The following is a 25,000-nucleotide window of genomic DNA, read 5'->3' as shown; positions in this document are numbered from 1 at the left end:
GGTGAGGATGGTGGTGGTGAGGATGGTGGTGGTGAGGATGGTGGTTGGTGGTTGGTGAGGATGGTGGTGGTGAGGATGGTGGTTAGTGGTTGGTGAGGATGGTGGTGGTGATGATGATGGTAGTGGGGATGACAATGATTATGATGATAATAGTGAGGATTGTGGTGGTGATGATGATGATGATATTGAGGGTGTGGTGGAGGGGGTGGATATAATGATGATGAGGAATGTGGTGGTGGTGAGGATGGTGGTAGTAGAGGTAGTGGTGGTGAGGATGGTGATGGTGGTAGTAGTGGTGGTGGGGATGAGGATGGTGGTGGTAGTAGTGGTGGTGGTGGTAGTGGTGGTGGTGGTGGTGGTGGTGGTGTTGTTGGTGGTGGTAGTGGTGGTGGTGGTGAGGATGGTGGTGGTGGTGGTGAGGATAGTGGTGGTGGTGGTGGTAGTGAGGATGGTGATGGTGATGGTGAGGATGGTGGTGGTGGTAGGGAGGATGGGCGGTGGTGGTGGTGATGAGGATGGTGATGGTGAGGATGGTGGGTGTGGTTGGTGGTGATGGGGTGGCGATGAGGATGGTGGTGGGGATGACAATGATTATGATGATAATAGTGAGGATTGTGGTGGTGATGATGATGATGATATTGAGGGTGTGGTGGAGGGGGTGGATATAATGATGATGAGGAATGTGGTGGTGGTGGTGGTGAGGATGGTGGTAGTAGAGGTAGTGGTGGTGAGGATGGTGGTGGTGGTGGTGAGGATAGTGGTGGTGGTGTAGTGGTGGTGGTGAGGATTGTGGTGGTGGTGGTGATGGGGATTGTGGTGGTGGTGGTTGATGGTGGTGGTGGTGGTTGGTGGTGGTGGTGGATGATGGTGGTGGTGAGGATGGTGGTGGTGGTGGTGGTGGTGGATGGTGGTGGTGGTGAGGATGGTGGTGGTGGTTGGTGGTGGTGGTGGTGAGGATGGTGATGATGGTGGTGGTGGTGGTGGTGGTGGTGGTGGTGGTGGTGATGTTGGTGAAGATGGTGATGAGTGGTGATAGTGAGGATGGACGAGATGGTGGTGCTGTGGAGATGGTGGTGGTGGTGGTGGTGGTGGTGGTGGTGATGATGGTGGTGGTTGTGGTGGTGGTGGTGGTGGTGGTGGTGATGATGATGATGATGATGATGATGATGGTGATGGTGATGGTGATGGTGATGGTGATGGTGATGGTGATGGTGATGGTGGTGGTGGTGACGGTGGTGGAGATGGTGGTGGTGATAGTGAGAATTGTGGAGATGGTGGTGGTGGTGGTGGTGGTGGTGGTGGTGGTGGTGGTGGTGGTGGTGGTGGTGGTGGTGGTGGTGCTGGTGATGATGCTAATGATGATGGTACTGGGGGTGATAATGATAATGATAATAGTGAGGAATGTGGTGGTGGTGGCGGTGGTGGTGATGATAATGATGATGGTGATGTTATTGTTGTTCATGATAACGATGGTGGTGGTGGTGGTGTTGATGATGGTGTTTAATATCTTATTTTTAGATATCATTATTACTATTATTACATTCATCAATAATGCTAGTAGGTATATATAACATGTGTGATACCATGTTTAATTCCATGACTAATCATTGTACTTAAACGACATTGTTATAACTTCTGAAATACTATCATGATAATCATTACCACTTTCACAAAATACCATTACTCTAGATAATATATCAAGCAAAAAGTAACGGTTCCCAACAACTATCGTCCATATAACTTACTTCTATTCTCAAAAAAGCGAACAATCTATCTATAAGCAGCCAATAAAACAGTTAGCGCCTTCAACTCAATTCAATTTCAGTAAAATACAAAAATGAATTGATTCCACCAGATTTGACCTCTCTTGAACCCACCGTATTGACCTCTCTTGAACCCATATTGACCTCTCTTGAACCCATATTGACCTCTTCTGAACCCACCATACTGACCTCTCCTGAACCCACCATACTGACCTCTCCTGAACCCACCATTTTGACCTCTCCTGAACCCACCGTATTGACCTCTCCTGAACCCATACTGACCTCTCCTGAACCCACCATACTGACCTCTCCTGAACCCACCGTATTGACCTCTCCTGAACCCACCATACTGACCTCTCCTGAACCCACCATACTGACCTCTCCTGAACTCACCATACTGACCTCTCCTGAACCCAGCATACTGACCTCTCCTGAACCCACCATACTGATCTCTCCTGAGCCCACCGTATTGACCTCTCCTGACCCATACTAACCTCTCCTGAACCCACCGTATTGACCTCTCCTGAACCCACCATCTTGACCTCCCCTGAACCCACCATACTGACCTCTCCTGAACCCACCACACTGATAGTAGGTCAGGTTCAGGAGAGGTCAGTATGGTGAGTTCAGGAGAGGTCAGTCTGGTGGAGTCATTTTTGTATTTTACTGAGCAATGACAAATCTATCCATCAATGGTTTTGTTGACCAATTAATCGATTCATCCCCTAGTCTATCAACAGTATACACAGGCATCCACATCTAAAACTAATCCCCCTAATTCTATCCACAATAAACACATGAATCCACACCTAATCGCCCCAAATTCTATCCACAACATACAGCAATGGGAAAACCTACCTACCCACCCACCACGCCGTATGCCAATTAACTGATCATTCTCCCTACCTCCGCCAGGATACGGTGGTGGCTCTGCAGGCGCTGGCTCTCTACGAACAGGTATTCTACGAAGGATCTCTTGACGCCGTTGTCACCGTCACCGCCACCGCCGAGGACTTCGCTCACGCCTTCAAAGTCACTGAAGCCAATAAACTCCTACAACAGAGGGAGACACTGCGGGTTTTCCCAACGAGTGTTAGTTACACCGTGGAAGGACGGGGTTGCGTGGTTATCCAGGTGGGAGAACTTTATGTAGCTTTTTATCATTTTATTTATTTTTTTATTGTTGTTTTCATCTTCTCTCTGTCTCTGTCTCTCTCTCTCTTCTTTTTTTTATGGTGTTTTTTTCCAGCTAGTGTTAGCTTCACCGTGAAAGGCCGGGGATGTGTGGTTATCCACGTGGAATAACTTTATTTATCAGTTTATTTATTTATTATTTTTTTTATTGTTATTGTGTTCTTTTCTTTTCTTTTTTTTCTTTGATTGGCGGGTTTTTCCAACGAGTGTTGTTGTTTTCTTCTTCCTTTTTGGTTTATTTGTTTCTTTTTCTTACCTTATTAATGACTTATTTACCTGGTTGTTTGTTTGTTTTGTATGTGTATTTTCAGGGCAGGTTAGAATATTCTTTAGTGGATTCGTTATTCAACTCTTTAAGATATATAAAAAGTCCTGCAATTCCCTTCCATTTAGATAAAATAGTAATAGATGATTTAATACATCTTTCCAAAATTATATATGTATAAAAAAAATCTCTCCTCGCCTTTTCCTCTTCCTTACCTCGTTCCCCCATTTTCTCTCATTCTCTCCCCTTTCTCTCTCCTTCTTTGTTATTTTCACTTTTCCCTTTTCTTTTCACATACTTCTTTCCCTCTCCTCTCCTTTTCTCCCGTCTCCCCTCTTCCCCACTCCTCTTATTTTCTTCCGTCCCCTCTGTCAACCCTTCTTCCCATTTTCCCCTTTTTCCCTTCTCATTTTCTCTTCTCTTTTCCTTTCTCTCCCTTTTCCCCTTTATATCTTTCTCCCCTCCCTCCTTGTTATCTCTATCTTTCTTCCCCCTTTCTATCCCCCTTCTTTGCCTTATTTCTTCCCGTTCTTCATTTTCTCCTTTTCCCCCCTTCTACCCGTACTTTCTCTCTCCCCTCTCTCCCATTTCTCCTCTCTCCCATTTCCGACATTTCTCCTCTCTCCCTTTTTCCCCTCTCTCCCCTTTCTCCCTTTTCCTCCATTTCTCCTCTCTCCCCTTTCTCCCATATCTCCTCTCTCCCCCTTTCTCCCATTTCTCCTCTCTCCCCTTTCTCCCATTTCCCCTCTTTCTCATTTCCCCCATTTCTCCTCTCTCCCCCTTTCTCCTTTTCCCCCCTTCTACCCGTACTTTCTCTCTCCCCTCTCTCCCATTTCTCCTCTCTCCCATTTCCGACATTTCTCCTCTCTCCCTTTTCTCCCATTTCTCCTTTCTCCCTTTTCCGACATTTCTCCTCTCTCCCCTTTCTCCCATTTCTCCTCTCTCCCCTTTCTCCCATTTCCCCTCTTTCTCATTTCCCCCATTTCTCCTCCCTTTTTCCCATCTCCCAGACCGTTCTCCGCTACAACGTCCCCGAAGCCATCCCCAGCAACGCATTCAGCCTCCGCATCAACGCCACGAACAACGCCAAGAAATGCGCATTGAAACACATGGAAATCTGTTCGGCGTACCTCCTTCCCGACGGCGCTTCGAACATGGTCGGCATCGAAATCCGCTTCGTCTCTGGCTTCGCCCCGCCGAGAGACGAACTGGAGAGGGTCGTGAGGGAAAACGGCGAAGTCCTCAAACGCTACGAGTTCAAAGGGAACAGGCTGACCTTCTACGCGAGCGAGTTCGTCACCGGGAAGGAGTTTTGCGTGGATTTCGATGTGGTTCGCGAAGTCGAAGTCAAGGACGCCAAGCCCGGAATAGTGAACGTGTATGATTATTATGAGCCCGATGTCGCTGTGAACAAGGTATGTTATTTAGAAAGTTTTCTTTTAATGAGAGCCTTGATTTGGATTCTTTCGTGAGATACTTTTTTATGAGAGCCTTGATTTAATTAATCGTTGATAATTAACTTTCGTGATATACTTTTTTTCCTTTATGGGGATGATGATTAGTAGAATAATTATATTTTCAGTAATCATGGTTAAGGTATGATAATAATTACAGTACCCATAATAGTAATAACAATCATACTTATTTCAACATGATTTTTATATTACTTTTTTCAGGAATTCGAATTCCCGCCGACAGAGGGATGCTGATGAGAAGAAATAGCAGAATATCACAAAACATAAACGCATGAGTGTGTTATATAAACCTGAAAATTATATCACCGTAAATTTCTATTATCGTAAAAAAAAAAACATTTATTTCCATTTAGAAAATAAGAATTTCATTCATCGTAAAAAAAAATACATTTATTTCCATTTAGAAAATAAGAATACGCTTCAGTCTGTATATGAAATTATTGGAATTTGTATAGATCCAAAATTACACTGTAGTTTGTGTTGACTGACGCTGAACTTTTACATAATGAAAATCAATTAAACAGAAAAATATCTATTCTTGTATAATGTGTGACAATTGAAAAATTACAACGGAAATATCTTTCTCCTGCCAATAAAGCACAAAATACATTTATAATAAATGAATTTTCTTTCCTAATCAAGTCATTAAATCTTCTATTAGAGTAGACAATGCATTAATTACTCACAAAGTGGTTATGGTTTTACGGTATGAAAGTTGTTAATATAATAGCCCTGTGGCCGCCCCCCCCTCCCCCTTGTTTACGCTTCAGTAGAATGGGGATTGATTGCCTTGTTGTTGTTGTTGATTTTTTTTTCGGGGCGGAGGCCGTGGCCAGGGTCTGAATGTATGTATATGGATACATATACATATGTATATATGAATTTACATATATGTGTGTATATAGATACACACACACACACACACACACACACACACACACACACACACACACACACGTGTATATATATATATATATATATATATATATATATATATATATATATATATATATATATATACATCTTTTGTGGGTGACAGACGCGATCTGGCCCGGGTGGCAAAATGGCGATCTGATATGCAAGGTAAAGAACGTTTGATTCAATAAAGTACAAAGCATGCAAAGTGCAAGCATAGTTTCCCTTGGGCATATCTTTCCATAAATAAGGTAATTTAAGGTTATTCCTTTATTAGTGGGTGTAGTTGAAGTAATCTTATATGCCACACCTTGAACCGGGCCCATTTGGGTTGCTAGCCATTCTGGAATCTCTATGTCAGCCGCCCCTGGTGTGTGATATCTATTGATTCTCACAACTCAACGGTATTGAAATAACTGATGTTATAACAAAGCGGGATAACTATTCTGCAACTGTTACATAGCACTGCAATCCTCATTATTATTGCTGTACAAACCGTTTTCTTAAATAATAATGGAAAATTAATGTTTTGTTTTCCTTTTTGTACTGGTGTTGCGCCGGAAGGCTTCCACTTTTTAATGCCTTGTGCCGAATTCGTGTCGTTTTTTATTTCATAATCAGAATCTTTAAAATGCTCGGGACGAACTCTTGCTTTTTCTGCGTCAACTATTTGCTTTATACAAAATTTAGCCCATATTAGTCTCTCCTCAGCAACCTTCGGAAATCTGTGTAAGCTTTTACGATTTTTTGCATCCAAGCACTGAACAATTGGGTATCACAAGACACACATACAATGCGAAGAGAGAGATGTTAACACTGCGTTCGGTTCCGTTCAGTTAGATTTGCGAAATCTAGCTTCGCCCGGGCCTGTATCAGCTATTTTTAGTTGTCTCGTGTGTTTTGTTTGAATTGTATGCTTAGCATGGAGGTTGGATTGCCTGCAAGCGCTCCAGTTTCCACGGTGTCAGCATGTGGCATACGGGCATAATGCTACATAATGGATAATGGGTAAAATCTGACTGTTGGCCCTTTTGAACTGAGGCCGTTAAGGCAGGAATGGGTTTGACATTGAAGCCACTTACAGAAGAAGCCCTAGATTGATAATACTTTAGCTTGGGATTCGAATGTGATTGTGACAAGTCTGCGAAAGGAAACTTTCCTTACTTATTTTTGGTGGCATTGTTGGAAGAGGAGTGTTGTCAGAGTAAGAGGCTGTAGTGAGGGATCACGAAAAATCAATCCCAATTAGCTGGATAAACAGAATATTCAGATGTTTTGTAAAGGTGGGTATAGTAGAAGGATGTGTGAAAGATGGAGTAGCATTGAAGGTTGAACAGTATGGCTGTAGGGTAGTGAGACGGGAGGAGGGGGCAGAACATGAAGAAAACTTCCGAGGGTGGGGGAGATGAAGAGGATATTGGGAGAGAGTGAATATTTTCATAAGGTTGAATGAGACTTGCGTGGATGGTTTGGCCTGGGCTGAGGCCATAGTGGGTATTGAAGAGGAGATAGTCGGTAGAATTTAAATAAGTGGGGCTAGTCGATAAAGGGACAAACCTCAATGCCATTAAAAAGGGTGCAAAGTCTTTGTAGTCTTCATTCCTGGCCATAATCAACGCGGAGTATGTTGTGGAGAGAAATGGTCCACACTCAGGGTCCCCTTGAAGGGTAAGAGCCAGACAGTTAAAAAGTAATCCCCTAGGCCATTCATAACTAGCACAAAGTTAGCACCTTTATCCTTTCAACACGGCTCTCATACATGAAATGGATAGCAGATGGGATTGGAGAAGAGAAAGAAAGAGAAAGGGGAATAACAGACCCTTCAAAATTCGTTGAGTCGGGAGCTGACGTCCAGAGTAGGAGTGATCCTCAGCATTGGGTCCCTGACTGTCTCTTTTTTAAGCCCTCCTCCCTTCTCCCCACATGAAGATCACGAGATTGGGAGGAGGGGAAAGCACTGGGAAGAACAGGAATTTCTGTAACTTTTATATGAATTTCTTATGTTGTTGTTTTTTGTTAACTTTACTGCTAATATCTTATGTTCATGAATATTTTTGTTCTACTCTGTTACTTCCATTATCGCTGTCTCTGGTATCTTTTTCTCCTCTAGTATTTCACAAGGTCCATATAAGTATATAGACCTTGCTATCTCATACAATAGACTTTCCGTACAGTTAATTTGCACGAGTTACATATGATACAAAATGGGTAAAATTCTAGTTTTAATGTTCGTATCTTTACTTTTCCTGGGGGTTTGTTGTTAATTTGTTTCTTAGTTTTTTATCTTTGTACTTATATTGATAATGAAAGGTGTGGTATTTCTAGGATTTTACAATTTTTCCTGATGTATGGTGACCATTTTTATCTTCTGGTTTATACATGGTGTTTCATACAATTTTTTTTACAGGAGTCAGATAGGAGTTGCATGTTGAATTATATTATAAAAAGAAAAAAAAAATTAATAAGGTCTGGCACTCCCTTTAGAGGTACATCTTATTAGTTTCACAAATGTCTGCTCAGCATCCCATTTCCATTTTGTTTTCTATTTCAGAGGAAAGTCTTAGAAGTTTTAAGGTTTTATCTATGGTGTCACAACCCTCATTTCATTCATAAGGTTGGCATTATAAATGAATGTCACTTTCTTCAAAGGAGAAACACACAAACTGTCTATTATCGAAGGCAAAAGAGAATGAACTCCTTTATGATCTACTATGGCAAGTTTTTCCCCTTCAATTCATCACAACTGAAATATTGCCTTATTTATCTCAAGAAAGGAAAATCAAATTCAGTTTTAGTAATAGTACATCATATTTGCCGTTAACAGGGTATAACCTACAAGGTTCCTGCAGATCTATCTATTCAGTCTCTGCTTCCTCCAAAAGCTTATATCATAATTCTCATTATCTATAAGTATTTTGATAAAGTTTCTTTCATTTCTTCAACTTGTATGCTGAAAAGCTTGTAATTTAATTTGCTAATTATAGATATATACTGTATATCTATAAACCTTGGCTAACCTTTAGTACAATGCACTTTTGTAATTTATCTATTTACGGCCTTGATATGCCATATCAATGAAAGTCTAGTACAATGGACAATAAAGGATCTATTTCCCTGACAATAGTTGCTTTTTTTTACACATTTTCCAATAAAAGATAAATAAAGGTAAACCCCAAGTTTTGTAGGCCAAAAAGAAATCAAATAATATCAACTAGTCCTGAACATTTTACCTTTTGAAGGAAGTCAAGCTGAAATTTCCTGCCCTTTCATATCCTACTTTAATAACCAATGCCATTCCCAATAACAAAATAAAAAGAAAAGAAAGAAAGAAAAAAAGTTTAATAATAAAACAGAACATCATACACAAAGCTTGCATGTGTCTATGGTTCCTGCTGTTAGTATTTTTTGTCTTTTGAGTCTGGTATTCAAAGCCTTTTGTATTTTAAAGTTCTCTCTTCATCTCTACCGTTATCACCACCTTTCCTACATAGATATATATTTGTTATTTCCTCGTTAAGGATGTTCTCCTAGAAGACATGCCTAAAAATATTATATACAATCTTATAAAAACTAATTATTTAAATTTCCTGGGTGTTATCAAGTGTACTCACAACGGTTGTTTTAACACGTGATTTTACATGATGAATCTAGACTACTATGCAATGAAGTAATTACAACATTATATACAATGTACAGAGCAGAGTACAGTATGGCACCCTTTATTACTCCTGTATTATTCTGAGAAAACTATGTAAATGTGAAATCTTAAAATACTGATCAAGAAGAGAAGGCCAGAAAAGGAGATAGATATATATGATTGTGTGTCAGTGCATGTACGCATATAAATATATATAACCATACAGGCATGTTATGGTTTGTTTGAATTCTCTGAAAAACTCTGCTTACAAAACCAAAAAATCTAAAAATCTGAGAAACTATAAATCCAAATTTTTCTCTCATAATAATTACATAACCATTTTCAAAAGAAGTACCACTCACTTTCTGATCTGCATCATTAACTGTGGAAAAGAAAATTCTCCCTTTCGCTTTGTACTTCTTGGAACAGGACCCCCCCTCCTCCCCCAGCCCTCAAAAATAGTCTTGTGAAGTCACACTTACATGAATCTACAATTTAATTTAATAGTTCTACTTGACATAAAAAATATGCCTCACAACATAGTTCCACTTTGAAACCAGATCAATTTCCACAAGCAGAATCAATCCCCTACCCCCCTGTCCTCCCTAAAAGCCATATTCATAGTCAATGTGCCGTAAGTAAAGTTTACACTCGAGCCCATATACTGGAATGACAATGTTATGTTTTATTGTAGAAAAGGTATGAATAAGAATAAATATCTTTACAGTGCAAAAGACAAGTCATTTTCTTTCATACTTTTTCTACATGTTGCAATGAACAAATTTTAAGAAGTGTTTTACGTCACTCTCGAGAGCTTTAATCCACAAAGAAGTTTAGTGTTACTAACAAGAACAAATACACCAGTTAATTATTGAAAAATCAGCAAGGATCTTGCCTGGATGTTTTTACTCTTAATGAAGAAAGTTTAAAAATGCAGACTACCACATTTAAAATTCATTATGGTGATGTGAGTTCTTAATTGTAAAGGCTAGATATATGTAAAAATTACAACAACGATGATGATAATGTAGTTCAAATAGAATAACCACAATGAAAATAAAGCCAAACAAAGATTTTAACTACCATATTTCCTAAGGGATTATTAGTCTGATTTACAGATCAATTATTTGTAACTGCTGAAACCTGAGAAAATTTCCCCACCAGGAATTCCAGGGAGAGTTCTGAGGCAGTACAAGCTTCTTCCCAAATCTATTTTGGAATAAATCAACACTGTCAACAAATAAGAAACGGTGAAAGGTAGATGTGCATTGTACGATTCTGAGGTGGTAACTGAGAAATGTGCGAGACGGGTACAGAAAAACTATGAATATGGCTGGAAATGTCTTCTGAAATGTCATTTCTCTTCTTGTTTTTAGTTAGTCTATCTTTTGAAGACCACCCCTAAAAATATTTCAACAATAAAAACAGAGAGAAAGAAAAAAATCTCTTTTCATGATAAAAATTCAAGAAAAGACCAGCTCCCACCATTATCATCAACCCAAAATCCGTCCCATAAAGAGCGAAAACACACCATTCAGAATTACAATGTTATTCAACAAGGCAGAAAGAGGGTGAAGTAGAGAAAGAAAGATGGAATTATAATACCTAATACTTTTCCAAGAAAAATAAGGGCAGAAAACAGTGTATGAAAAAACAGTATGATTGATATTCATATTAATAATGAGAGTTGTACCTAGAGACGAGAAAACAGAAGTGGAAAATGTAGACAAAAAAAAAAGTAAAAAAAATTAATATATACTGTATAATAACCAAAATATAAACAAAACAAAAATGTCTTAAGATAATGATAATAATGACAGTGTTAATGACTGAATATTGATGATCAATGAATATGAATGAAACAAATGACAGATCATCATAATAATAATTCATAAACAATATATCATACATGATGATCATGATGATGAATTATGACTGATGATGATATCAACAACAATAATAATAATAATAATAATAATAATAATAACAATAATAATAATGATAATAATAATTATATAAAAATTACAAAATTAATACTAAAATTTTGTGAAGGATTGTAGCAGAAGAAATAATGAAAGAAAACATTCAATTTGTACCTCTTTAAAGAAAATTTCATCTGAAACTGACAAAAATCCACAATAATATATTTCTTTTCTTTACTTTTACACCATCTATATACACAGCAAGTTTTGTCTGTAAAAAGAGACAATTAACCTCACTGATTTTGTCTTCCTGAATTTTCATAGTTAAGCATCTGTTCTAAAAGCAAAAATGTCTTTATGAAGTAGCTAAATCCTTTTTTTGAAAAAATTGAAAAAAATCTGCAAAGAATGGCCAAACGAGAAAAACAATCTGCCTTTTATACTAAAAAAACAATCATACTACAAGTAGAACATTCACATATATATAAAAGATTTAAAAAAAGAAAGAAAAAGAGCAATTACAAAATACAAAGTAAATAAATAAAGAACTAAAAAATAATTATGATAAAAAAATAAAAATAAAATTCCCCTCAAAATTAATAACAGATTATCTACAATAGCCATTTCACTTTCTTTTTTAATCCTCTATATTAGGGCTGTCAGATCATCTAATACAAAGCAGGCCGTTCCTCCCTGCAGTGGTGCATGCCTCACTCCTTGCAACAACGCCAACGGTTGATTGCAATAGGTTACCATCAACAGCTCCTTTACAACATAAAGATTTGTCCACACTAAGGCCCAACTCAATGAACATCTCAGGCTTTTCACGTAAATATAATTTTCGTATCACAATTTACAAATATCTCATTTTTTTATTACTTTTTTTTTATATGTATATAAATTATCTATCCACAAAGGAGCCACCAGAGTGCTTGCAGGTGCGAGTCCACTGGCCATGCCTTGCAGTTTGCCTGAGTTATGGGGGTAGTTCAGCCAGGAGGCCTTGCTGCTGCAGCTGAGACCGCACCAGTGCATTCTCGTTCTTCAGTGCTGCGTTCTCATTCTTCAGCACCTCCACCTCCTGCTTGAGCAACTCAAAGTCCATGTCTCGTCGCTGCACCTCCTTAAGCCGCTCCATCAGCTGTTCATTCTGCAGTCTCAGCTCAGATATGTAGTCGCATGCCTTGGCCAGGATGCCACCTTTGCTCTGTGGAGAAGGAACCAAGGTCAATATATCATTAGGTCACTTCATCTTTTCATATTTATTTTTTACATCCATATAATTCTGAATGTTTAATCTGACACAAAATGTAAGATCTGCAGTGAATTTTCTTCCTCATCTGTCTTACTCTAACTATGAATTACATACATCTTGAACAGTCACTTTTTTCAAATAAGCAAAAAAAATTCATTGTAAGAACATTTGCAATAGTCTGACCCAAACTTTCCCCCGCTGGTAAATAATGGAAAAAACTTTCTACCCTACAGAGCAAAACCATTATTTTTCCTCTGTATTTAAGATTTCACAAATGAGAGGCACTAGGGAGATTAAACTGCAAGGCTTTCAATTTTACAATGTAAAAATATATATCCACCTTGAAAATAGCCAGAAATATGCATTCACATGAATCCGAAATACTTTCCAAAAAATTTCAAGTTGTACCAAGTCCCACCAAAACAAATGGCCAAAATTTTCCTTGACCATACCCCTAAAATTTTGGTTTCTTATTTGATCCTACTGAGTCTTCCTACCCCTCCCCAAATCAATTTTCATGCAGTGTTAAAAGATTTTTCATTGCATTGTACAAATTTCATATGTAAAATACTCATTTAATTCAGAGACTTTAGAAATTTCTCTATCAGTTACAATCTTATCTGACTTATTTGTAACACGTATAAAGCTTTGTCTCTGAAGACTTAGAATACAACTTATGTTCATATCTTTTATGGTATTATAAGACAGGTAAGACTTTCTCCTAAGAGTACTACATATACAGTCGCCAGCATCCAAATGGTGCATACAGTGGGAGTCAGACAATGTCGTGGAAATTCTGCTAAAGTTGAGTGATTTGTATTTTGGCAACTCTTGTCAACTCGGGGAAAGTAGAAGTTACCCTTATGTGCCAAATGCCCTTTGAGCTTCCTAAACAGTGGAAGTGGAAAGATAAATGTATGATCTCCTATTTTGCTTTTTGTGCCTTTTTTTCCATATATAATTCTTACAAGGCTACAAATCCTTACCCATATATCTAGTATGGCTTACAAGTCAATCACAAATGTAGAAGAGTTACAACCCCTAGCCTTAAAATGTTTTATGTTTAATATTTGAAACAAATAAATGTGCTAGACATCTAAGGTTATTGCACTATGGTAAAGTATTGTGTTGGAAAGGGTAAAGAGGAGTTAAAGATTAGGATGAAATGTGTTAGATGTCAAAGATTAGAGAGCATTATAGAATAGTATGGTAGCACAAAGGGAAAAGAGGAGAGTAAGTGAACTAGAGCCAAGATTAGTAGAAAGGGTAGGGTTAAGGGGGTAGGGCAATTGAACGCACTACAGTGTCTCTGTCACTAGGGTAGGTATAGGAACAATGTTCAAGGAAAAATGAGATGGCTGTTGGAAAAGTAGAAGATTCCAAAGAGAGAGAAGAGGAGGCAGATATCTGACGAGCAAAAGAGGAAGGTGTAGGAGAGGATGTAGTAAGAGAGGTTGGAGTAGATCATTTAGGTTACTTGGAGTGACAAATAAAGTGAGGAGGAGGGTAGGTATCACAGAAGTGGTAGAGATTGGAGTATCTACATTTAGACTGGAAAATGAATTTGACTGATGGGTTGACATTGAAGAGGACTGTGCAGCAATAGATGAAGAGGAGAATGTTGTTGATGTGGAAGAGGTGCTTTCTAGGGGTTGAGTAATAATCTGGGTGGGTGTTTTGGAATGGCAAGAGTTGTTTGTAACCGTCGAAGAGGGGGTATAGTATCAGTGGTTGGAGCCGTGGTCAAAGGAGGGGCAGGGATTGGAAAACCATCAAAATCAAAGTCATGATGAGGAAGAGGTTGATATGGTCGGACATGGTAGGACAATCCGCCAATATAAACTTCATGGGGGAGGTCATGTATACTGAAGCTAATCTTGGCAATATTGACATGGGACTTATGCTGGCCTATGGGAGGAATAGAGTAACACTGTACTGCCACCACATCATAATCAGAAAGGCAGGTAAGTAGGTCATTTTCAGTTTGACCAGTCCTTGTTGTAGATAGAACAACCATTGGGGGGATAGAAACAGTTACAGTACAAGTATTTACCCATTAACCCCTGGTAAATATGTTTGGCAAGTGGACATGATAGTGGGACTGTTGGCGCAGATCAGCAATTTCACCTGTTTGCGCCTGGCTTGTTCAGTAGTTGCCGGCTCATTCTGTAATTTACAAGTGACATTCGCCACCTAAAAGCTTATATTTTCCTAAAATTTTTAACAATATTAAATATTTGAAGGTTACCTTTACTTTAGGAGCTATTGCCTAAAAGCGAGGGAATGGTCATGATATGATGCCATCCGCTACTTTGTCCACAACAGCCATGGCATGTATGTACATGCCACCAGACGGCAAGGGACGAGAGTCGGCAGGAATGGGTTTCGTAAGATATTGAAGAGGGCCATGCAGTAGGAGATGGAGAGGAGAATGTTGGGAAAGACAAAGGGGTGCTTTCTGGAGGCTGAGTAATAATCTGGGTGGATGCTTTGGAATGGATAGAGTTGTCAGTAAGCACTGAGGAGGGGGTAATAACCCAGTAGCGCCAGTTCATTTTCAAGCCAAAAATAATGGTTTCTAGGCAGCTTCAAAATTGGTACGAAGGCCCAGTCTGGGAACCTGCCCCTTGGGCGATAAAATCAGAACACAAGCTCCAATCAAGCATTGCACCGGCAAGACACCCTGTAATGTTTATTTTTCCAGGTGTCTCATATGTGTGACACCCATCGTAAATCAGTCAATATCAGTTGTCGGAGCCATGGTCAAAGGAGGGACAGGGGTCAGGAAACCATCAAATTTAGATAGGCTAGTTGATGAAGGGGCAAGCCTTAATGCCCCTATTAAAAGAAAGTCTACCCCTCAGGGTCCCCATAAGGGGTAAGGGCTAGGCACTTAACCAAGGGAATACCATGCCCATGGCTGACACAAAGCCAGCACTTCATCCTTTCAGTGCAGCTCTCACACCTTAGGAATGAGATAGAAGAAGGGGATGAAGAAGATAAGGAAGAGGAAAGTTGAGAAGAAAAGACCAAGCAAAATTAGTTGAGGCAAGGGATGAGGTCCAAGGTTGGGGTGATCCCCTACACTGAGCCACCTCAGTCTCTGTCTCCTAAGCCCTCCCACAACAACAACGAGCAAGGTCTTGTGAGGGTCCTAGCCTTAAAAAATTTCCTTGAACTTAATAAGCCTCCATTACTTGTTTTGGTGGAGTTTACTCATCAAACTTAAACAAAAAAATTTAAAGTTATGTTTTGATAGAAAAAATTATTGCAGTGCTCTTATTAAGCCCTTGGATCCATTGCTTTTCTGCCCTTACATAACTACACGCACGACACTAATGTGCATTTTTTTTTCTAATGTATATATTTGTTATTTGATATGCAGTATCTAGATGGTAATAGACTGTTTTATTTGCACAGACTCTTGTATCACCTCTCTGGGTAGTCCATAACTCAGTGCAAAAATAATAACAATATAAAGTAGTTTATTGTCATTAATTATTTTTTCATAATATTCAATTTTCTGTAATACAACCTATCCCACCCCTAACGACCAGCAGAAATAAGATCCTGAGCATGGAAATATCCCCACTCGAGTTGGTGCTCTTCCAATTATGGCTCACAGATGGCACAATCCAAACTCATTTACCAATAGGAAAAATCCAATAGCTAAATACCCAGCGAACTTTGTGCACTCATAGTAATCATTCCAGCCACCATAATGGCAAGTTCCTGTCACTCTGGCAATAACCAATTTTTTTTTTTTATGACAGCATATTCAATATCACCTGCCACTCGGGCAGATTCTTTCATGACACTATGGTCACAGCCTCCAGATCCAAGGAGTCAATTTCATAGAGTACATTGTAAAATACTAATTATATACATGATTTGCCATAAAATCTCAACAGCCTTCTGCCTTGCCCTGAACACATCCCCTCTCAAGATCTCTTACTGCCTTCCCACTGTTCATGTTGCTGCCTTGTCTAAGAAAATGTGGATGACCCCATCTGCTGCCCTAATACACTACTAACCACCCACGGTTGCCGACCTCCTACTCTATGGCAAGTGGATATTCAAAGCTTCATCTTTTGCCATACCACTGTTTTTTTGTCATTTTTTAAAATCAGGACTCAGCTAAAGATACTATCATTCAGATGTTTGCACTGTGGAGACACAATCGTGACGGGCCAGGTCCGGACAAACACCCATGAGCAGTGACAAGACTCTGTGCCTCCCCTTTGAAACATTATTTTTTGTAAACTTTTTTTTAGCTTTATCGCTATTTTCCATTGTCCATATTTGTCTACTGATTTGCTTTATCCAGATGGTAATCACTTATTTTTCGTGCACAGACTCCATATCATCTTTCTATGTAGTAATTACCTCCAGGAATATGGTGCATAGCATGGAAATTGCAAATGAGTCAAATCACACTCCAAGAGGTTTGTACACTCATGGCAAGTCTTTTCCGTCACCCTAGCCTTCGCTCATGATGGCAGTTCGCGCCACCTTGGCTGCAGCCAATTTGCCTGGTTGACGGCAAGTTCATGTCACCCGCCCTTCGGCTCAAGTTTTTCTGTGATGTGACCACAATGTCACTTGAGTCCAATGGGTTAAAAGAATAAAAATATAATATATAATTCTTTTCATCTTTGAACATCCTCAAACTTCGTATCCTAAAAAGCATATGCAATGTAAAAAAATGAACAAAATGTATAAGACCACAGCATTTTTATGACATTTTTTCTGAACAAAATAACATAGTGGCTGTTACTTTTCTTTAGCACTGCCTTACATTACTATGATTATTGCTCAGCTGAACAGAAATTCAAAACCAGTCTTAACTCAATTTTCATTCTCCTCCCCTCCCCTATACAGGTCAGTCCCCACAACAAAGCAAAAACTTGTAAAACTAAATAAAAAGATAATTTTAAATTCAATATAAATTACAATAATCTAGATGTTAACCATGTGACGGGTGATATCATGGAAAAAAAATTGGCTGAGGACCAGATGACTGGGATGTGCCATCATGAGGAAACTGGCTGTGGGCTGAGTGACGAGGATGTGCCATTACAAACGAGGGAGAAGTGGTAACATAAAAAAAATTGGCTGAGGGTCAGGATAATGAGAATTGCTCATCATAATTGCAATAAGATCTTAGAGGATGATTAAATTCATTGGGCATTTAGAAAGGGGTTCTTACATTACTTCCACCAGTAAATGAGGGTAAAATTTATCATCTTTTACCCATGGTTAAAAGAGCACTGGACAATATTTCCATGTCAGGATCCACTCCCTACCCACCATGACCAATGATGCAAGTTGTCACAGAAAATTGAATTATAAAATTAAAATTACAAAAATAATATGATGTTATGTATTGCTATTGATACTGCACAAAGTTGTAGACTATCAACAGAGATAATATGGAGTTTGCTCAAGAAAAAAGTACATTACCATCATGATACAGCATAACAAACCCTTTATATATATATATATATATATATATATATATATATATATATATATATATATATATATATATATATATATATATATATATATATATATATATATATATAGCCCTAGGAAATGGCAACATACCAAAAGACAATGACGCAGAAAAAGATACATCACAATAGGGAGGCAAGGAGTCTTGATACTGCACGAGTGTTTATGTAGGCTGGGCCTACAAACCACACAACTGGGTGAGTCTCCAAACAGGAAAGCCTATTGCCTGAATTTAAGTCCACTAGCAAGCCACAAGGCACCTGGATCCAACAGGTTAAAAACAACACCCAATCACCACACCGTTCCCCTTACCTGCGCACTCTTTGGGTGTGCATCGGGGCAGTCTGGGATGATCTTGGCTAGGCGGCAGATCCAGTTGTTGATCTTGTCCCGTCTTCTGCGCTCCACCTCATTATGTGTGACTCTCCGCTTCTCCTCCCTGGTAGTCCCCGTCAGACGTTGGCTCATCATACTCTCACTTGTTCTCGGCGTGAGGCTGCGAGGTGCTGTGTTGGTGAGCACATCGCTGATGACATAAAATTGTCCTGAAAAGGGTAGGGTTGGTAATGGGCAAAAGGGGAGTGAGAGAGAGCAAGAAGAAAGACAGTTAATGTTAGTGAATATGGATTTATTTTTGATGGAACATAACATTTTGATGTACAGCCTGTGTACCGCAACTAAATTCAATAATCTTATTTACAAGTAGAATGGTCTCAAAGTGAAATCACACCTTGTTTTAATGGACAAATGAGGGAACATCCTTTCTAGCATCAACAATAACATTACGAAAGGAAGAGCAATAATATACAACAGTACTTTAACCCAAGCACTTCATTGAGTTGACAGAGTAATATACCCAAATATCAACCTTTTTTTTTATTATCACTTATTATTCACACACTTGCTTCACACTTTCTAACTTTCTGATCAATTCAAACTTTTGTGCTACTATTAAATTAACCCTTTTCCACTTTTCTATCCTTCTTCCAGAGGACATGGAAATGATTATTACTAAATAAAAAAAAATAAAAAAATAAAATGGGTGGGGGGACAATAAGTACTGAAAACAAAGTAATGGCCGAACTAAGAGGCAGTCAGCTCGCAAAGAAGCAACCTGTGTCCTGGGTTGCCACAATTCCGACGCAGTATGCAGAACTTAGATTGTATCAGACTTTATCCACTGCTTTCTATATCCATTAATGGGAGGTCCATAAAACCAAGGTATGAGTATGTTTAGTCACTTAGGAACCAATTAATAGGCCTCCCTATTCTCAGCTATCTACCCCATTCCTTAAAGCTTCAGAAAGAAAACTCAATATTTTGACTACTATCCCTCTAGTTAGACTAATAACATTTAAATAATAATAATAATACTCATGACGATGACGATGTCAATGAAGATGACGATGGCAACGACAGAATAAGAAATAGCATGAAAATTCAGGTGGGCCTTGTAATTGTTTCTCTGGTGACTAAGTGCTTATAAAGCTATCTATGTGTAAACAAAACCAATGAAATGGGTGTAATTACCCAACACAAATGGCTAATTCTTTAAAAATAAAACCAGAGGATCCCTAAAATTCCTCACCCGGTTATTTATCATGTAACTCTTCTGTCACCGACATTTTGTGAATCCATTGTTAATTGCACTTAACTCTCTCATTATTCGAGCTCTTGAAGTTTATGCATATATATCCATAAAAAAATAAAAAATAAAAAATAGAAACTTCAATTCAAATTAAATAAAAGTAAAATAAGGATATGAGTCATTGCACAGTGCTATCAAGACCTACACCAACAGTACATGTGTACTTTCCAGCCACTGTAAGTGGTTGACACCATTGCATGGGCTTACTCTCAGACGGCCTTGAATGTTAACCTACTGGATCTGGGTGACATGACTTTCAGGTCATAAAAAAATTGGATGAGGGCTGCGTAACAAGAATATGCTATGATGATAAAAATTGGATGATGCCCTGGGATGACTTGCCAAGGGTACACAAACATCTTGGAGGAAGATTAAAATTAGTGGGCATTTAGGAAGAGGCTCTTGCATTATTTCTATAAGTAAAAAAAGGTGGAATGTACAATTCATGAGCCATGCCTGAAAGAGCACCTGCTTCAAGGAAGACATTACTTCCATACTTAGGATTCTATTCCTACCCTTCATGACTAATGGCGCTGGGTCCCCATGGAGTCCATATGACACCCAGATCCAACAGGTTTATGGTAACTTAAGTCTCCTACTCATTAATGAATAATAGCCGATGCAAACCTACCCAAAAGTATGTGTCAAAACGTATTTACACTACGTAAGTTGAAAAAATAATAATTAAAAGAAAACGGAAGTGGTATACTGATAATGGGTAGCCCCTTTCCCTTCTCACTCTTGTGGTGTGTGCAATAATTACATATTTTCAGAAAATCCAACATTTTCATTACTCTTGTCTGAACTTTTCGGAGATGAAAACGTAGTATTACAGTTTTAGTATTATCTTCAGAATATATAGAGCGAGATGTTGTGCTTTTGCTATTCATCAAATTATTAGTTGTTATATTTTTCTGATCCCCATTAATGGCTAATAATCGGGATATCCCTCATATATGAATTTAAACCAGGGAGATACGAAATCAAAAAAATATTAACAATAATGTGTACTACAAAGTTCACAATTTTCTTATTAATTCGCACAATCTCACATCAAACACTTACAACAGAAAATCAATCTAAGGAAAAAGTCACTTCTAGTAAAATGTTGACTCAAGAATGGAGTTAGCCTTTCTCTTAACCTTCACAATTAATTATATGATTGATATCAAATAGCTAATATAGTTATAATAAAAGATTCTCTATCATTATTTCTGACAGACATGAATACTTTTTCATCATCATTAGTACAAGATTCTCTCTTCGCCTATTAAACAGTATTAACCATTAACTGTAAATAAAACCATAAAAAGATAATTCTGTGCACAATTTCATGCTGAAAAATACATCTCCTTGGAAATTATAGAGAAACCCACTCTTGCACAAAGCAATTCATCTTCCATTTTACAATAGTCTGCCCTTAGCCCCTGTGGAATAGATGAACAGAAGGGAAAAAAATATATATCATCCTTTTGAAGGAATAATAACATCTACGGAAACTTTACAAATAATTTTGAAGGGACATGGGAAAGATGAGTATGATATATCACCTAAAAACTCTCTAAAACCAGCTAACTGATGACCTCGAATAAAGCAACAACCAGCTACTGAGCTAAGATCATGATTGTGTACCTTTCAAAATAAATTAGCTATTTACATCAGTATCATATAGTCTTGGAAGATAAAGATGAGGATCATGAAGATGAAGAGGAGGTTAATGATGAAGATGATGAGCATAAAGAAGAAGATGGGGATGAGGAGGATAGCGAGATGAAGAGGAGGAGGACAAAGTAGATAACAATAAGGAGGGAGACCAAATTTAGGAGAAGGAATAGCAGGGGAAGAAAGTAGAAAAACAAGAGGAACCTGCAAGCAATTACGGAAACGAAGACAGTACAATCCGAAGACTCCTGCAAGCCCCATCCCCCCCTAAAAAAACATCAAAGCCAACCCCAGTCCCACCACCCCATACCTTAAGCCCAAACCCTAATCTCAATCGTACCTCCAGAAACCACAACCGCACTATTGCCGTCAGTTGGGACATCTCCCGAGGTGATCAGGGCTAAGCGGGTCTCGGAGTTGTCACTGGGTGAGCCGTTCATTTGCGTGGCTGTTAACAAGTTAGGTACTGTATTCTGGACTGCACCTTGGGGTATCGCGTCGACGCCACCATCTGTGCCGAACTGTACCACCCGATATGCCACAGCTCCTGAAGGGACAAAGTGGAAAAGAGAAAAAAACTTTAAGTTATCATCAGGCTCTCATCAACATGTGATGTATTTATCTTAATCAAAATTTTTAGACTTCTCAAGATGTGGAAAATGTGGCACAAAGAGAATGCTCCTTGTGCCGTGGTTCTTTGGCGCAATTCCTTTCAATTGCATGTCTTATAATAACATCTTGCAATCATAACTTAGCTCCTAAATCCTTCAAAATTCAAAAAACACTAGATAAGATAACAATTATGAATACGTGAACAAGCCAAACTGTAATAATTTCTCTACCTGTAAAACCCTAATCTCCCTATAGCAATACCTTTCTCTTAAAACTTCTAAACCTTAGCAGGAAAAAAGAAATAGTAATAAAAATTAACCACAACTTTCTTCTTGCCTTCTTGCACCAGACGAGCTCAACACAAGAACTCTAACACCTAACATCTCCTGAATCCCTGTCTTCCTCCTCTAATGCTAAAGCAACCACATGCCCAAATCTTCCTTTCCCAAGTCCCTCTTTCCCCCTATTATTCGACCTTTGCTCCTTACCACTGTGCTCTGAATCAGAGCGTAGGGTGAAGCCAGACTGGGCGAGGATCGGTGATGAGCTATCCCGGACTGCTCCGTCTTCCTCCACAATGGCCAGGCGCTGTGTGAGAGCAACCTTGTCGTCCTCACATTCACAGTCCTTGTCCCCACTGTTGGTAAAGGTTTTGTTAGGTTAGGATAATATTTATAAAAATTTTGAATCTATCAACAATTAAGCATAACATTTACCGTTGTAATAATCCAGTATGATTTTTCAATTCATTTATGTTTCTACATTAACCCCAAGATTTGTATGATGTAACCATCCCGTCATGAAAAAATTGGCTTGCGGGACAGGTGACATGAACATGACACCATGGAAAAATTTGGCTGAGGGCCGAGTGATAGGAATTTGCTGTCATGAGAATTCTGCCTGAAAGCAGGGATAATAGGAATGACTCCCTGCAATGGCACAAAGTTCTTGGAGGGTGATTTGATATATTTGGATAAACAAGTGTGGAGTGTACCATTAGTGACCCATGAGTGGAAGAGCACCAGTTCCCGGGAGGACACATTTTCATCCTCAAGATCCTATCCTTGACTTCTGTGACTGACAGCGCAGGTTGTGTTAAAGAAATTTGATTATCGTGAAAAAAAATTAAATGACACACAACAAAATATTAGTTACTTTTATCATCATTGCACTGAGTTACGGACTATCTAGAGAGATGATGTAGAGTCTGTGCAAGGAAAAGAGTCTATTACCATCTGGAATAAAACAAAACACAAGGAAAATACACATATTGTTAAAATAGCAAAAAAGCTAAAAACACTTATACATAAAAAGAAATTAACATTGAAAAGGGGAGGCAGGCAGTCTTGGCACTACATAGAAATGCTCATGTGCACCTGGCCTGCAAGCCACACACCTGTTAGAGCGGCTGCCTAAGTAGACAAAGCTGTATTTTGGGCCATGAGTGGACGATAAAACATTAAGGATCCAAGGTGTTAAAGCAAGTCTTGAAATGAGGCCCATATTTTTTCTTCCTCCATTTTGTCCACTAAAATCTATACAAATCCCCTTTTCAATTAACTAGAGTTGGTACATCATACACAATCTTGCTTTTAATAATGTAGAATAAAAAGTACTATTACCAACATTCTGCAGTACTACTATTTCCTTTAACACAAAAATTATTGTCACCTTAAACATAAACCAATTCAATTATTTTCAGATTAAGAAAATCCCTTAATGATGAAGGTAGACTAAAATAAAAAGTTAATATCATAAACAAATTTCATACAAATTCCTCACAATATTGCGTAAAACATTTCAATAGCTCTTTTGACATACAAAATTCTCATTTACTTCAGCAAAATTAATTTTCAAAAATTGGTATTATTAAAAATTATTAATGTCATTATCATTACCATTATTAGGATCATCATCTATACCATTTATATTGTGACCTGCATTTAGTGAAGTATAAATTCAAGCACTACAATCACTGAAAATAGAAAAATTGGCCTTGATCAAAATGAACACCTGATAGTTTTTATATCTGGGCCACCCAGTGAGATCGAGAAATTGCAATCTGTAGTGATTTAAAAAAACATACGTTACTCATGTTTTTCTGGGGATGTAAAATGCCTAACTTAAATTAAACCTTACTTTCAGTAATTCTTCACAGTATGGACGCACTTACCAGAGACTAAGAGCCCAACTTCACGTCACAAAATTTATTTATTGTGCACAGAAAGATGGAGCTGAAACTCGAGAGTATTAAGTAGACAGGCACTAGGTATAGCTTTCCATGATCTTTTTCCTTTATCTGTGGCATTACTGTTCGTGTCTGCAGATTATTTCTTGTCCTAACAACTGCAACTTTTAATCCTCTACAAGATTATCCTCTACAATTTGCCTGGCTTTAGTGCATCCATAACATAAAGATTAACCTTCATTTCTGAAGATTCTCCTTTCCATTAATCTTTGTGGTATGGATGCACTAAGGTAGGACAAATTAATATTCTTGTAGAGGATAAAAAGAGACCCACATTAACTCTCCCCTCAGACAGTGCGCAAAGTGCACACCATGTCACAGGAACTTAGATTGTTAAATAAATTTTTAGACATCGAGTTGGGGACAGTCTCCAGCAAGTGCGTCCATACTGTAAAGAATTACTGTGTCCTCCATGCCCTCAACACTTCAGCAAAGGCCAACAAGCAGCTACCACTAGTCACATTTAACAAGATGGAGCTTACACTGCTTCCTTGTTTACTGGCCAATCACTACAGTAGCATATAAGCTCTAACTTAGTGGAAAATATATGATTGTGATTTATTTTCCTTTTGCCTGAGTGTGCCAAAGCCAGCAGAGTATTTTTCATCGGTAACTTTTACTCTGTTATTTGGTCTCCTTAAAGTCTTTCTTCTGTTGCTTCAAGAGCCAATAAGATATCCTGTTTCAGAAAATGAACATATTGCTGACGGTTGAAATCCACAAAGAACAGAGAACAAATGCTGGGTGGCAAGGACAGACGCCAAATACATCCAGCCTGCTCTTAGTTGAGTGCCTAGGTTGTTGTTCTCTTGCCTGCCGCAAGCTACAGCCCCTCGGAATTAGGGTCAAGGGCGCATATATCACAGCCAAATGTAAACAGAACAGGG

General features: G+C 38.6%; 3 protein-coding genes across 3 annotated transcripts in view; 2 read left to right on the top strand and 1 right to left on the bottom strand.

The window, feature by feature from the left end:
• LOC113821433 (murinoglobulin-1-like) overlaps positions 1-5,317 on the top strand; it is a 51,262-nt gene extending 45,945 nt beyond the window's left edge. The window contains exons 19-21 of the mRNA XM_070145276.1: positions 2,679-2,897; positions 4,233-4,637; positions 4,899-5,317. Of these exons, the coding sequence (XP_070001377.1) occupies positions 2,679-2,897; positions 4,233-4,637; positions 4,899-4,931 (657 nt within the window). The 3' untranslated portion in view covers positions 4,932-5,317. The remainder of the gene's footprint in view (positions 1-2,678; positions 2,898-4,232; positions 4,638-4,898) is intronic.
• Positions 5,318-8,401: 3,084 nt separating this feature from the next.
• Positions 8,402-25,000, bottom strand: part of LOC113821282 (upstream stimulatory factor 2) — a 17,989-nt gene continuing 1,390 nt past the window's right edge. The window contains exons 2-5 of the mRNA XM_027373776.2: positions 22,354-22,502; positions 21,594-21,800; positions 18,256-18,488; positions 8,402-12,378 (exon numbers count right to left, since the gene is read on the bottom strand). Coding sequence (XP_027229577.1) covers positions 12,148-12,378; positions 18,256-18,488; positions 21,594-21,800; positions 22,354-22,502 — 820 coding nt within the window. The 3' untranslated portion in view covers positions 8,402-12,147. The remainder of the gene's footprint in view (positions 12,379-18,255; positions 18,489-21,593; positions 21,801-22,353; positions 22,503-25,000) is intronic.
• Positions 13,201-25,000, top strand: part of LOC138867996 (calaxin-like) — a 35,922-nt gene continuing 24,122 nt past the window's right edge. Inside the window, exon 1 of the mRNA XM_070145442.1 lies at positions 13,201-13,341. Coding sequence (XP_070001543.1) covers positions 13,290-13,341 — 52 coding nt within the window. The 5' untranslated portion in view covers positions 13,201-13,289. The remainder of the gene's footprint in view (positions 13,342-25,000) is intronic.

The sequence above is a fragment of the Penaeus vannamei genome, chromosome 33 (genome assembly GCF_042767895.1).
Source record: "Penaeus vannamei isolate JL-2024 chromosome 33, ASM4276789v1, whole genome shotgun sequence".
Lineage (NCBI taxonomy): Eukaryota > Metazoa > Arthropoda > Malacostraca > Decapoda > Penaeidae > Penaeus > Penaeus vannamei.
The sequence above is the reverse complement of the archived record's forward strand: the minus strand, read 5'-3'. Positions and strand labels throughout refer to the sequence as shown.